General features: G+C 44.4%; 1 protein-coding gene across 1 annotated transcript in view; it reads right to left on the reverse strand.

Moving 5' to 3' along the window:
• Positions 1-15,481, reverse strand: part of LOC118787672 (neuron navigator 2-like) — a 96,338-nt gene that overhangs the window by 34,654 nt on the left and 46,203 nt on the right. The window contains exon 11 of the mRNA XM_036543237.1: positions 13,400-13,522. Coding sequence (XP_036399130.1) covers positions 13,400-13,522 — 123 coding nt within the window. The remainder of the gene's footprint in view (positions 1-13,399; positions 13,523-15,481) is intronic.

Consider the following 15,481-nt stretch of genomic DNA (forward strand, 5'->3'; position numbering starts at 1 on the left):
TCTACACTGGCTCCAGGCATAGCCCCCAGCCTGTCAGTGCGGTTATGCCTTGGCCTCTTTCTTTGTGTTAATCAGAACTCTAAACACTGTCCTATTGTAATTACTGTAAAATGTTCAACACCTGCCATGTGAATTGACAACTACTGATACCATCACAACAGGAGAACATCATCTTTTCATGCATAGGTACATGTCCACTGAAATGTACTGATATCAGCCTGAGCTGAAAATGATACATCTCTGTGTCCCTGATGTAGTCACATGTTCATCAAGAGACACCCCCATGAATGAAACAACACAACCCCCAATGAATAATGGCTTCTGTGCACTGTATCACTGAAAGTCAGCCCCTGCTAATGTGATGGGTCGGAAGATATATAGCTTGCTGGCTAGCTCCTCTTTGATGTTAGCCATGTAAGAAGTGTAAAGTCAACTCTGAGAGAGCGTGTATGAAGTTCATCATTCACAGCCAAACTGAGAGAAACCACCATAACGAGGGCTCTTTTGCACACTGCTCAGGAGCAATAATGAGCACCGCTCATCATTCTGACAGCGCAGGTACGGAGGCCCTGCCTAGGTAGCCTGTGAGGCACACTCTTCAACCTGTCACCAAGGCTTCCATCCTGGCTTACGTTTGACCCTGTGGCATACAGCAGTGGAGGAGCCAGGTCCTGGAGCCCTGTCCTGTGAATAACCTTGGACATGTTTCTATAAGAAACCTGCACCCTCTACATGGGGATTAACCACGCTAGCCAATCAGGTGGAAGGAGAAAGACTGGTTCCCACAGGAGCCCAGGAACAGTAAAGGGCTCAGCTGGTGTGGCAAATGAGGAACAAGGAAGAGTGGGAGAGAGTACGGGGATAGATTGTCCTGACAAAGGAGCATGCCAACTTGGACTGTCATAAGTTAAGGGTGGGGGGTGATGTGGGGGGGCTGTCTTGGCAGCTTTGGCTGTTCTCACTATTCCAAGTGCCTCTCCTGTTTCCTTGCCCACCAGATTGCACTGATAAAACAGCACTCCACAGATCCCATCAAACAATCTGCTTTTTCACCACACCCGAGGAGGAAGAGGGGGAGAGGGCGCCTGAGGGGTGCTACTCCACATACTGTACATGAGGAGAAAAGGGCGTGTTTTTTTACAGTGATTTCTGATGCATCTCCTGAGCTCTCCCTGACCTAACCACTGAGGCCAGCCCAAACAGCATCTATGGGGCTTTAAAGCAAGGCTCTACTATGCAACTCTGCAACATGCAGCAGTACAACATAATACAGCAGTGTCATATGACAGAGCATATTTAAAAGAATCCTGATTCACAAAATTATCCCGTAGAAAATGATATCATGAAATTATCTCAGAAATAACAACAGCACATCCACATGCATTTACTATGAGTAAGTTTCCTGTCATCACATGCATAGCAGCTTCCTCTGCATCGTTGAGATAAAACCCCTTTTCTACTGGCTCTGCGTGTCCCTTGCTGAGCTCTGAGCGTCTCTGGACTCTGGTAAGCTCCTTCTTTGTTCTCGATGTGAAGTGGAGTTGACAGTGGGAGCCCCATGAGCAATGGGGAGCCTCCCACTTCTGAATAATTAACAGAAGCAGCAGTGAGTTCACACCAGGGACCAGAGAGGGGATTCCTGTCTCCTAGAGCTGCTCTCTCTCTGTCTGTAACCAAGGGAGGAGGGAGGCACAAACCCTCCGGTCTGACAGAGCTTGTCTATCAGTGGAGGATAACAGCCTGACATAAGAATGATATCATGCGCTTCCTTCTAGCCATAGAGTTTGGATGGTTTGTGGGCATATAAATACTGTGGGCTATATTAATCCTGACAGACTGACATGTGGAAGTGGGTTTCTTGAGGGGGACATTGTTTGGTTTTGATGTACAACTGCAGGACCCCAAGGGCAGAAGTTAAGGGTTGGAGGCCCGAAACAGCCTAAGTCCTGAACGTGGGAGTAATGACCAGAGAGATATATGGGAGTCAGTGAGCTTTGTATGGTGCAACAGCTTGGGCAGCTTTGTTAACTGGGTTTTATAGAGGGCACGGGAAAATCACAAGTTAAAACAAGCCTACTTGCATTGTTGGGTTTCTGCACAAATCCATTGGTTCTGACAGAATAATCATTTCCCTTGTTACATGCAAAGTTGCAAACTGCCATCAACAAACAACTGGATTAACAAGAAGACAAGTAGAACTGAAATGGACAAACAGTTACTATTTTTCTAAATTGTACATATACCCCTGGAATACTCAACCTCAAAGGAAAAAAAACACCCTTAAAATCTTAATTCAAATTAAAACTAAAATATTCATGCGTTTTGTTGCGTTGGCCCTCCTAACAGCCACAGAACGTGGTTATTGTGTGCCTGGTAGCTGAAGTGAAGCAGACATTCTGGCAGTATGACAGACAGAGATTAAGAGAAATTTATCAGCCCCAGGCACAGATCCAACTCTCCTAAAAGGCCTTACACAGAACACTGCCTTGATTGACTCAAAACATCACTCAAAACGAATGCAAATGCTTGTGTTAAAAAATAAACACGCAAGACGGACTGCATACATGAGAAATTGCTGTTGCTTCAGCGAATAAAAATATTACACATTCCCAAAATACAGTATTTTGTAAACCTGCAGTCATTTGGCATTTGGCTCTATGCTCCAGAGACCTCACACCTCAAGCACTTAAGGAAGCCTTCCATAAATGTCTACAGTACGAAAGTTACAGCAGAGAAAGGACACTGAGGTGCCAAAGATTACAAGCCACCCCAGCAGAGCTCTACGTTAACCCTCCCTGCCTCCGCCTCACCTCTGCGCGCCGACGGGCCATGGTGCTCCTTGGCCAGAGTGGGCGCCCGGAGCTTAAGGGAAAGCGGTGAAGTGGACGGTATAGGCGGAGAGCTTCATAGGTCTGGTCTCAGCCCTCTCTGAGCCGCAGCTACAGCGTGCTCAGTGTGCTCAGTCAGCTGTCTCTCCTGCTGCGCCCGCCGCACACTGAGAGGGGAGCCGCTGAAAGCAAGGGCTTCAAGCCCATCGCCAGCAAGCCCGTAACCCGATCCCCGCGTGCAGTTAACCTGCGAAGTGCTGAGGCGGGTGCAGGTCAGAGCAGGGGAGGGGGGTGGTAGGGGGGCGGCTTTGTGATTCAAGAGATGACAACAAAGTCTGAGGACAACTAGCTCCTGCATTTGCCCATTACCAAAAACTGGATCTTAGTCAGAATGTTGGACTCAATATTTTACTGATGGCTCCTAGGAGGTAACATTTGACCCCTAGTTACAGTTACCTGGCTGCTTCTGAAGGGACTCATCCAGGTGGTTTAACTTTAGTGGTATTATCGTGGAATTCTTCATGCTGATTGGTGCTTACACTTTGAAATTTAACAGGTAGCCAGTTTCATCACAGTGCCAACTGAGGCTGGTTTAAATGCAAGGAGAAGAGTAATCCCTCTCACAACGGATAGTGATAAACTAGTTTGATACTGTGCAGGAGTGAGCGCAGAGTTAATGTGGCCTGCTTACATTAATTGCACTTGTTGGAGTAGGTTCTGTGGGTGAGCTTAGGGGTATTTGCTAAGTCAACAGGGACAAAGTGAAATGAGTGATTGGAGTCACTAAACTAATCCAATTTTGTACGTTCCAGAAAACCCAGTTTTTTTTCCCTTGCCACTTTGCCAAAAGAGGATTTTTAGGGTTGGAGCACAGGGTCAAGCACCACTGTTACTTAAAGGAAAACAGCATACGTAACTGAATTACTCTTCAAAGATAAACCACCCAGATCCATGTCATCTTTAAAACTGTACCTCATGTAAACCTACCATTTTCTGCTGTTGTTTTCCATTTATCCTCAAGCATTCTACTGCTCTCAATTGTCCATCAAATTGTTCCTACATAGCCATGTCAAAATTTCCATCTGAAAAAAAGTCTTCTAAATTTGTTTGCTTGTGCATATAAAGGAATGAGTAACAAAGGCAACAATTATCAGAACAATGTGCACATTCTGCTCTGCAGATTCTTCAAGATGGGGTGGAAATCCTAACAAAGGAGTTAACACTCTGCAAATGCAGACACCTCACTAAACAGGAAAATATCCATGTGTTTCAGTGTTGTTTATTCCAGATTCCCTTTTTCTGTTTTCCCCACTGACACTGGTAATCTCTCGGCAAAACTGCCAGATCCCCCTGCGCACCCCTCTTTTGTGCAGCCAGAGACGTTATCTGTATCTAGTGTGGTGTCTGGATGAATAAAAGATAATAATCTCACTGCTGCCCCAGTGTGCCTCCACCTTTACCCGCACACACGCAAACGCACACACACAAACGCACACATGCACACACACACACACACACACACACCCCTTCACATATTTTTAACATGACTCAGATGCTTGAGGGATAGCAAAGCAGATACAGAAAGCAATTGTGGAAGTCTTTGTCTCAAAAAGCTCATTACCTTTGTCCCTGAAAGGAGGATCTTTTAAGGGCTTCCTTCCCTCCTCCTCTTGAAAACGGCTACTGCCACCAGCATAAGACTATTGACACAAGCTCAAATAAGTCCTCTCCACAAGTCTTCTCCAATATCACAAACCAAAGAGTATCAGTGACTATGAGTTTAATCACTGTTCCAGAGCAGCAGTGGTTTGTTACAACCCAGACACCCCATCAAATTCCTAGGATTACATCATGGGTCATGACAGGTGAAACTGTGGTTACCATGCCACCTGTCCCCTAGGAATTATTGCCATCTGAATCTCATTTATCACTGCATACACTTCTGAGGCAGTTATAACTTTTTCTATTACAAGCGTAAAAAGAGCGTAAAAAAAGCAAATTAATTCAGTCAAAAACACATGTACGTTAAGCCAGCATAAAAACCCAGTGGTCTACCAGAAAAAACATAACCATTTTAGAGTTGCTTCATCATCAGAAATCCAAACAAGCTCACCAACACCATGGATGGTGTGAGACCAGAAACTTAAATACAAACAGGGATGGAAATAAAAGCTTTATATTTAGGGGTTTTTTTGTGAGGCTTTTTTTTTTGCATTTGTGCACTGCAGATACAGGGAGTTTGACTCGCAGGGTTTGGAGTTGAGGCGGTGCATTCCAGCGCAGACTTCCAAACCCTGTGGTGTGTAATGATACAGCTGTCTGAAACCCCAAGAAATGACAGGGTCAGAGTGGCAGGAATTCAGCACAACAAATCTCTCAAAATTGCAGCTCCCTTTTCGCATGGGGGGCCCTGCTAGCTGGAGAGGTAACACTTGACCTTTTTAAACACTGTCCCCACCCCTGTATATCTCTGGCTGAGATTGTGAGGGACCTGCTGCACTCCCCTCTTCCTTTCCACTATTAAAAATAATCACCATGTGAAAATGCTAAAAAAAAAAAACTTTGCTCTTTTCATCATACTTCTAATGTCACAGTGACAATTCAGGATTGGGACTATATAAAACACCATCCTTATGATTTGTTTTTCTTTGTAACTTCGGACAGAGCTGTGGATTTCGGACTGACTCACTCAGACAAACACTCCTCTGGCAGCAGCTTGCAATCATATGAACCCAAAACAATCACAGGCTTCATTCCTCGACCACTGAGGAATGCTATTTTAAAGCTCCCGTGTGATAGTAGGCTGAGTTTGGGTTCATCATTCCTGCGCTGTCCCAGGACAGGCAGTGACTCCGCAGGGAAGCGTGGGGTGGCGACGTGACCATCCCTGTGGTGTGAACTACGCACACTCCAGCCCTGTGGTCGGGGACTGCCTCACCGAGCCTAAACCCACTGTTAAATGTATTAACAGAGTGGTCGTTAGAGCTGACCAAGTTGTCCTGGCCCCTGGGGCGACAGGAAAGCCCCACTCTCTGCTCCACGGTTGCTGTGTCAAAACGAAGCCTCTTTCTAACGCTCACCACAATGGCTCAGATACCCCAGCCCTCAGTCTAAAGTGCACACACAGAAACAAATACACTGAACCACCCCTCCCCATACACACATGTATGCATGAAATCACACATATACATACACCCACACATTCACCATCTTAACAGATGCTGTCAGCCAGGAGATGCAAATTAGCATTCTATTAACAACTGTCCTAGCACAAAGAGCTCATTATTAAAACAGTATGAATACTACAAATACACAAATATTAATATATTAACAGGATAATTGCACATTGCAGAATTTTGCTGTGCCCCCCCCCCCCCCCCCCTTCCTGAGTCTCTCTTCCATTGATAGTGCATGACATGAATTTGGCTTCATTTGCATATGAACACCTGCCTGGGCGCAATCCTACTTTGGGGTAATTAATTGTATTGTTGGAGATCATGCTAATGACAATTTAGGGTGTGAAACACAATGAAATACTCGTATAACCCTCACAGTTACAGGCATTATTATTCCACAGCATCTCTAGTTGGTGGAGCCGCCTCCCCGCTTTGTAATTTACTACAACACACTTTGTAACCAACTATAAGCAATGAATCAAATTCACATGAGTAGAAGTTTCTCTCTAGACGAATGGCATTTCTATGGATAAACAAAGCTGGGACAGAGTGCCAGGTTTACTGAAGGATAACATTGTGGCCTGCAAAAGGTCACAAAAAACACGCCTGGAATTTACTGGCCCTTCATTCTGGGTAAAATACACAAGTGGAAAGAGCTTCTTAGGAATAATAGAAAAGTGTACCTTTGCGCTTGATGGATATGCAGTTCCTCAAAAGCATATTCATAACTGAAAGGAAATTGGCAAAACTAGTCCATCAACCATTAAATTTACTTCAGTGAATATCACACACAGATAACCTACTTGCATGGAAATTTTATGCCCTTTGAGCTGCAGGCATGAACCCTCCCATTTTTGGCACAATGTAAGGTTGTAGTTGAAGTTCTGTTCTTATAATATATATGACCATTGTAAGAATCCATCCTAAATACCAGCTGAAACCTTTTGTTCACTGCCATATGTTAACACAAGGACCAGGTAACATGCTGTCTATTGCACTCTGTAATATGTGCAATCAAATTCAACCAAACTGCTGTTTCTTTTCCTGCCTGTCAAGTGTCCTGAGAGCCAGAGTGATTTTCCATGGCATCACCACCCAGCCCAAGTCCCTGAACAGAAGCAGCCCAATGTGGGGCGTCCAGAGGTGCAACTAATTCCATCCTAAACCGCTCTCCCCCTCCTCTGCTGCCTCATACAAAAGTGCTCTGCACAGAACAGGCTGTTCCATGCAGCAGACAAAGTTTCTTTAAATACTTTGCATTCTAGTCAAGCTTTAAGCTCAAGCTCTTCCACAATCTCTTCCATTTTCTGAAGACAACAGCTACAGTGTACTGGGAGTAAAACTCTCCTACCTGCCACGGCACGGGGTCAGGTTGAACAAGGTGACTCACAGCCATTGTATCTGCACCAACCATCTCAGCCATATTGAGACTGCAGCTCTATTGCTTCAAGAAGATCACTGAGTGAGTCGCTTTTGTCTTTTTGTAGATTTGCGCACATTTAATGCCAGGCTCTATTTAGCTCATGAGTGCTCTTCAGCAATGCAAAGGCTTGCCAGTACAGCTGGAGAGCAGCTCTCACTTTCTGTTCATTATATCAGAGGAACTGAAAGCAGGCATTGGTACTTAGTGGAGAGGAACCTGATACAACAACAGTAGCTGGAAAGGATATGCCCCCTGGAATGGACACTTAGTCAAGAGGGGAACTAAACCCAGGAAGCAAGAAGTTTTGCAGCTCAAGTATCTCTGTTAGAAAAGGATCAAAGTCACTTCACACTGCTTGTGAGAAGCACTACATCATGACACAATGTCTCCCTCTCCAGCCAATGGTTCTTTCTCGTGAGCCTTAGAGGCACCCTGCTGGGTGTAACGCGAGAGGGGCTGAGAGCCGCGCAAAGTCCAGCGCTGGTCGTATTGAACAGGTCCTGCAGCATGGCTGGGAAACTGAAGACTGCGCGGCCTGACCTGCCCCAGGTGGCGATCAGTACCACAGACAAAGCGTTCAGGCACCGCCCCAGACAGGGGGACCAGGTTACTCCTTGGCCTCAACACCACTGCGTTAAGGACAGTCAGAGAGATGCAGAGCCATTCGAAGCTCCTCCCTACCTGTGGCCCGGGCGAGACAGGGGTGTGGTGGACAGACAGCTGGGTCGGGGAGCGTGGGGTCACGGACACGGCAGTGTGGGGATGTGCCCTTCCACTGAGACTCCAGATGCCGGCTTCTCTCCCACTCCTGATCGGCAGCGGAATACTATCGCTGGGCTTGCCGCACGGCCGAGGCTTTTCCAAAGGTCCGCCCACCTGCCTCCCTATCCCCCTCCCCCTCCCGCTCCCACTCCTCACGTAGATGCTGCTGCCGTGTGGATTCTCACATCATACGGGGGGCGCAGGAGTGTGGGCCGACTTTCTCGCAGTCTTCCCCTCATGCCTGCCCTCTCTGGGGGACCTTGAGATAGAAGGAGGTGCTCTGGGGTCTGCTAGCCCCAAGTTTTAAAACCCATTGCTTTTTTTAAAAAAAAAAAACCATTGTTTCCTCTGGCAAAGGAAAATGCCTGGATGTAACCGAGAACATAATTGTGAGTTGAAGCTGTCTGGGGGCGGATATGTGAGCCCTGCAGAAAGGGAGGGCGGGGTAAGACCCACTGAGGATCGAATCTGTTCTGCAGCTGAGGATCCCGTGGGGGGACCTCTCTCTCTCTCTACCCACTAAGGGGACTTGCACAATAAGAGGCCACTATGTCACTGTGATTTCTCTTAACAGCTTCTTTCGCTGAACTGCTGAATCCCACTCTCGCTCCACCCTGCTCGCCTTGCACTGGAAGGGGGCAGTGTACAGGGATTATTTCTTCATAGGTGTTGAGCTGTCTGGGGCTCTGGTTTCCCTTGAGCCTGCCAGGTTAGTTTCAATCCTCATGGACAGAGAGCTTTAATCACTGGCTCCGTGAATGGAGAGCCACCTGCAGGGGCATTCTTTTGTGCAACATGCCTAGTCCCGTTTCACCAGGACGACAGTGCTGTAAAGAGTATTTCTTCCAGGTCTGTGCTATATGGAGAACAGACAGAATACAGTGAATTCAGGGACACAACCCCTGGTACTGGCACAGGGACAGTGTTCAGGGCATTACTAAAAAGGAGCATGATATCTGCAAATATTACTTAGTATAACAAGACAGGTTATATTAGTAGTATTACATGAACATCTTGGTGTTGGCTTAGTCATACATGCTTAGCTATCACACTAGTTATTTGAATAAATAAGAATCTTTGTCACTCCCAGGTGTGATATCAATGGTCTACTATAAGGCAAGGTTAAAACTAATAAAAGATCAGGTATATGTATTGGAATCCATACAATTCACTGTGCAACAGATCTTCACAGCAGTGTATAGAATTGATCTTTCTGAATGTTTTCCACCAAAATATGTTTCTCATATTCTGTACTGTACTCACACTCTCATTCACAATATTGTTCTCGTAGGCAACTTGCCAACTAAAAGCAACAGTCCAAACAGGTCAAGTTCCTGCCAAAAGTGATATTGTTAGGATAAGGAGTGTGCACCTTATGTGCTGACTGACAAATAGGCCTAATGATCGTGATTTCAATTAAATCACCTTTTTACAAAAGTAAGTAAAGTAAAGTAAGTAAAGCTTTTTACAAGCTTCAAGTGTATTTGTTTCTGAAGTACTGGGAACTTCCATAAAAAGCTGTAATTTCATATGATTTATGATGTATATGAATATATACAGTCACTGGGGTGGGAGGGGGGGGGGGGGCTTAGCTCACTTACAGAAAATCCTTTGAACCTTTGTGTCAGTGTGGCTGAGATTACTCGGCATTACAGGATACTAGTAGCTCGTTACAAGAGGTATAATTAATTACAGGCAATAACCACATTCTGTGATTTATGCTTCCGGCAGAAGCAGCCCCCGTCCTCTGCTAATAAAATAGCATTGAAAAAATAACTACATCAGCAGTGTGGGTAAACCGAAGAAAAGAGGAGTCATGCAGGAAAAGAGAGGCTGAGAAATGCAGAATAATTTGAGGAGCTGAGAAGAAATGATGGGTTTTCCCCAGCAGTGGGCTCTTCCAAAGCGCTGGTGGAAGACACACAGTCAGACTGGCTCAGGGGGCTCAGGGTTTGAGCCCTGGCCTGGCATGAGTTTCATAGACCTGCAACACAGAGGTGGGAGAGAGGAACCCCTGTCTGCACAGACAGGTGGGACATTTTTTTTTTTTTTTTTTGGCAGGGGGAGGGTTGTAACAGCCCGAGCAACATGGTTGGATGCACATGCAAGAGCAAGAACCCCTAGGGCACTGTTTAATGGTTCCATAAAAAAAAATCAAAACATCTTGCATGCATGTATTTAAAAAGGGAAGAAAAATCTGAATACAGAGCTCATTTTCTCAGTGTTATTTTGACATCTTGCATTTCGAGTGGAGGTAATGATTCTCAGGTTCATTGACACACAGTGGGAGTCTCAGAATCTCCCCTAGTCTCAGAGTAATCTCAGCCATACTGACACAAAAGCTCAAAGGATTTCTGTAAGTGAGCTAAAACCCTCCCCACACCCCAGTGACTGTATATATTCATATACATCATAAATCATATGAAATTACGGCTTTTGATGGAAGTTCCCAGTACTTCAGAAACAAATACACTTGAAGCTTTATTTGTAAAAAGTAAAACAAATGATTATTTGGGGGGGAAAGATGGTTTTTTTTGTTGTTTTATCATTGCTGGCTGTTGAAGAGTTAGCTGTTTTGCTTGTGAGGTTTTTGAACTTATTTGATGATTAAATGGCAATGGTTTAATTGAAATCATGATCATTAGGCCTATTTGTCAGTCAGCACACAAGGTGCACACTCCTTATCCTAACAATATCACTTTTGGCAGGAACCTGACCTGTTTGGACTGTTGCTTTTAGTTGGCAAGTTGCCTACGAGAGCGATATTGTGAATGGAAATGTGAGTGCAGTACAGAATATGAGAAACATATTTTGATGGAAAACATTCAGAAAGATCAATTCTATACACTGCTGTGAAGATCTGTTGCACAGTGAATTGCATGGATTCCAATACATATACCTGATCTTTTATTAGTTTTAACCTTGCCTTATAGTAGAACATTGATATCACACCTGGGAGTGACAAAGATTCTTATTTATTCAAATAACTAGTGTGATAGCTAAGCATGTACGACTAAGCCAACACCAAGATGTTCATGTAATACTACTAATATAACCTGTCTTGTTATACTAAGTAATATTTGCAGATATCATGCTCCTTTTTTGTAATGCCCTGAACACTGTCCATGTGACAACCCCAGTGTCCCTGAATTCACTGTATTCTGTCTGTTCTCCATATAGCACAGAGCTGGAAGACATGCTCTTTACAGCTATCAATAGAAATTAAGCACAATTACTCTTCATCTCTGATTAAAAACATTGAATATATTGGCTATTACAAGGCAAACCGAGAGCCTCAAGCCTCAGAACACGACTGACCAATGAAAAACAGGGGGAAAAACACGTCACGTTACGTCACTTTCACCTCCACTGACTGCCACCTCCACTGGTAGGACATGTCCCACCAGTGGAGCCTGCAGCCAGACCCTTCTCATGAAATCAGCCAGTAATGGTTCAGTACTGGGGGGATAGCCGGTGGGTAAATGCTGGCCATAATCCCCCAGCAACAGCTCGCTGTCAGAATCTTCCCAGCCAATGTTTCATAATACTGGCTTAAGAAAATCTACTGGCTGCATGGGAACTTTGCTCTGGACTCCAACCTTTTGATATATTTAACCCCAAGTTCACAAGGTGCCTTCCAGGTTTAATGCCGTTAAGACCTCTGACACGCCACCCAAAAGCACCGTGAAGATTCTAATGGGCGTGTAAGGTACTGGTAGCTGCGTACAGCATACACTCTGCATATCACACTCTGCATATCACAAACCATCAATAAACACTGTTAGATATGAAAGCCACTAAAAAGCTGGGCCCAATAAGGCAGAAGGAAGTTCTGACTTTGATTTCAGAATCGATCACTCTCCCATAACTAAAGGACTTTCCTCATGCAACTTTTCATGCTCTTACATGGTCTTTGCTACAGGAATTAGACATTGTGTAATCTAGAGGCACGTCCAACCACAGAAACGTCCATGAACAAGACCTCTATGTCTCTGAATCTTGCTCTGAAGAGAAAGTGATTTAACCTGGGAGGAGGGTAATGCACTCACTGCTACCAGTGTAGCTGGGAGCCCAGCTGTGGCCTCCTCCAGCAAGTCTGTTACACCCCCTGGCATCTTCTAAATTACACATGTATGGTCTGGCCACAGGCAGGATGCACCTAGTTGAGTCTGCGTTTTATGCTAATGCGGTTAATGTTTGGAACCTGGTGCGTGGAGCTCAATGCTTAATGAGCCCCCCCCCCCCCCCCCCCCTCAGCAAACAAGTATACAAATTCCCCACATTCCTTCAGGGTGTTCTCAGCGCATCCAGGCCCACCGGCCTTACCCACAATGCACCAGCATTAACAAAGAGGACTGACACAAAAGGCTCTTTTTCCATGTTATTAATGAACTAATTAAAATGAAAAAGGGTCCTTCCAAAAAGATATTTCTGCATACCTTCAGAAGCTCCTTCCTTCTGTATCAGTCTAATTGCCCCCCTCCAAAGCCAAATGCTCATTCATCTTCATTATCAAACACTGAGGCTCCCACTTCAAATTTCCATATTTGGCAGTGCATGCCTTTGGCAGACAGTTATACCACTGTGTCGAACATTGGTATTAATACCAAAAAAAAATCATCATCATGTGCTGAGATAACACAGATAAATAAACAGGGGTGAAGAGCAGAGAGAAGCGAACCACACCCGAGGACTGGGAGTTATATACTGCTACTGCTGCTGCCAACAGCCACAGAGAGGGGAGGGAGACACCATATTTCTCTCCAAAGGGGGGCGGGGGCGGAGGAATTTATGGCTGGGAACAGGAGCCAGACTGTACACCTGAACTCATCCTTAACCAGCTGTCTGTAGTCCTAAGTACAATGATCACTCAGCTCCGCTGTGACAGAACAAAGGTGTATTTTTATCTTGCAAAGCTGACTTACAGGACAACCATACCATACAGTGATTGAATCAAATGGTAGGTTAGCACAGATGAACAGTTAACAAAATGGTTATACTCATTGTGTCACATGCATGGGAGAGTATAGGAGAAGCTGCTTTAACATGCTGAACATGTGTTCAGGTTTCAACACTGGATAGGACATGATGACACACTGAGCAATCTTTTGCAGGTATCTCAACTGTCTGATCCTATGGGATGTTTTTGTCAGTGTCAGTATGAGGCTGTGACGGCAGTGCAGAGGGGGCTTGGTGGGGTCCTGCCCTACCTGTCAGCGTCCCCCTGGCGGGCAGAGGCCTTGTGCTGGAGGGCTTCTCGTACTGCCACCACGCTGTCCGGAAGCCGGTTGAGCCGGCGCGTGTACAGGTTCAGTCCTCCATCTGTCATATAGCTGTGGGGACAGGACATTGGTTAGATCCAGCCTTTAGTTGTAAAACCAACATTTTGTTTGGGATGTGTGCTTTCCACATAAACACAAGAATGCAATCACATGTGGAGGTTGCTCACATATTTACATGTGCTTCCCCATGAAGCAATGGGAAAGTCATTCTTGTTCAGGTTTGAAAGGAAACAGGACAGACCTAATGACTGCTGAATGCTATGGTGTCGTTTTCTTTTTTTTGTCTTTGTTGCTGTTCACCCGTCCTACTTTTTTTGCTGCTTTTTGTATCTACCTGTTTGTTTTCATTACATTAAACAGAGGGGCTTCATGCAATCTTAATTCTCATTAATACCTTGCATTTACTATGTAATTATGTTCAGAAACAGGAATTAACCATTATTTCAATCACTGAATAAAAAAAAGATTCTAACCCAAAGTCAACAATGTTGAAGTATTGCTGAAGTAACCTGTGTCCAAACCAAATACAAATTGAGTTAAAGTTAAGTGAAATAAATTAAATAAATTAAATAAATTTAATTAAATAATTACATTAAATTAAATAAATTAAATGCACTAAATCACTCTGAAACAACAAAGATGTTCTATTATTCCTCATTTGCATTTTCAAACAAAGAAAAAACAAAACTGAAATCTACATGATAACCATCAAAACAACTGAAATTGTTTTTCCAAATTGCAAATCAGACCCTGCTCATTCAGTTTAGATGAGGCACCACTGAGATTTCCATGCATACATTTGATACGTTTTTTCCTGTTTAATGTCTTTAATGCCACTAATGCAAAGGCTCACTGTAACGTGCAAAGTTAAAATGGAGCGATTTGAGGGGAACGGCTGCAAGGCGCAAATGCCAGGGCCATTGCAGCCAGCTGTGAGATCACACTCAGAGGGCATGAGGGCAGACATGCACCCCACCTAAACACAGTCAACACAGCCTCATGGAAACTGTTTACCCTTTCCAGGCGTCCTGGGATATTTTTCTAAGGAAGCCAAACCACTGCAAAGAAGTCAGTAATATTTATACATAAATGTGAGAATGATTCACTGTCCTAATGCTGCTGAGCAGAAAGCACAAACCTCACATATGGCCCAAGACAATACTGGGGCAAATGGTAACACGCTTAAATCAACTGAAGTTGTTTCATAGGTGTTATCTACTCCCTGAAAAGCTTGGCTGTCAGACAGAGCTGGAATACATAGTTCCTTCCTGTAAAATAAAATCCACCTGAGTCTAAAATCACTGATAACCTCCTCCAGTGCAGACAAAAGGTTACATCTAAGACAGCTAACCACAGCACCTCTAAGCTGAACCCTCCTTAAGGTTTAGTCAACATTTGTCACAAAACATCACTGTTACAGGTCTTGGTGCTGTGTCTATAATTCAAACATGCATATAAAGAGACACAGTGATGAACCTGCTTGCTTGAAGTTGATGGAGTCCTGATTTTGGAAAACAATAGTTAGATATGTTGTAATGGCTCCTATTTAACCTGCACACTTGACTCTAATGGCTCACTTGTGTCTGTGGATTTTTGTAAGCTCAACACATGTTCCTCAAAGGATGCAGGACCTTAAACTGACAGTCATTAAAGCATGGAAACAGAGCCATGCCACTTTAAACAATATCGAACAAAGAGCTATGCTTAATAGTTTCCACAGCACTGGACCAAAACTGACTCAAATCCTTTCACTCAAACTCTCTACTCCTGCTCACTGTTAACAGAGCATTAGCAAAATACTTGACAATTGAACACAAGATACAAAACCAACATAAACACATGAACGCTTTGGTAACTGAACTGCAATCACTTTAATTACCGATCAAAAAAGCCCATTAAATTATCTGACATACCTTTGTGCATTGAACATCTAATGCGAATATAACCCCATGCCAACAAATCCAGGATGGGTAGTATGATTTGGCCTGTCTCTCTGAGAAGCTGATCCAG

The sequence above is a fragment of the Megalops cyprinoides genome, chromosome 13 (genome assembly GCF_013368585.1).
Source record: "Megalops cyprinoides isolate fMegCyp1 chromosome 13, fMegCyp1.pri, whole genome shotgun sequence".
In the NCBI taxonomy this organism is placed as follows: Eukaryota; Metazoa; Chordata; class Actinopteri; order Elopiformes; family Megalopidae; genus Megalops; species Megalops cyprinoides.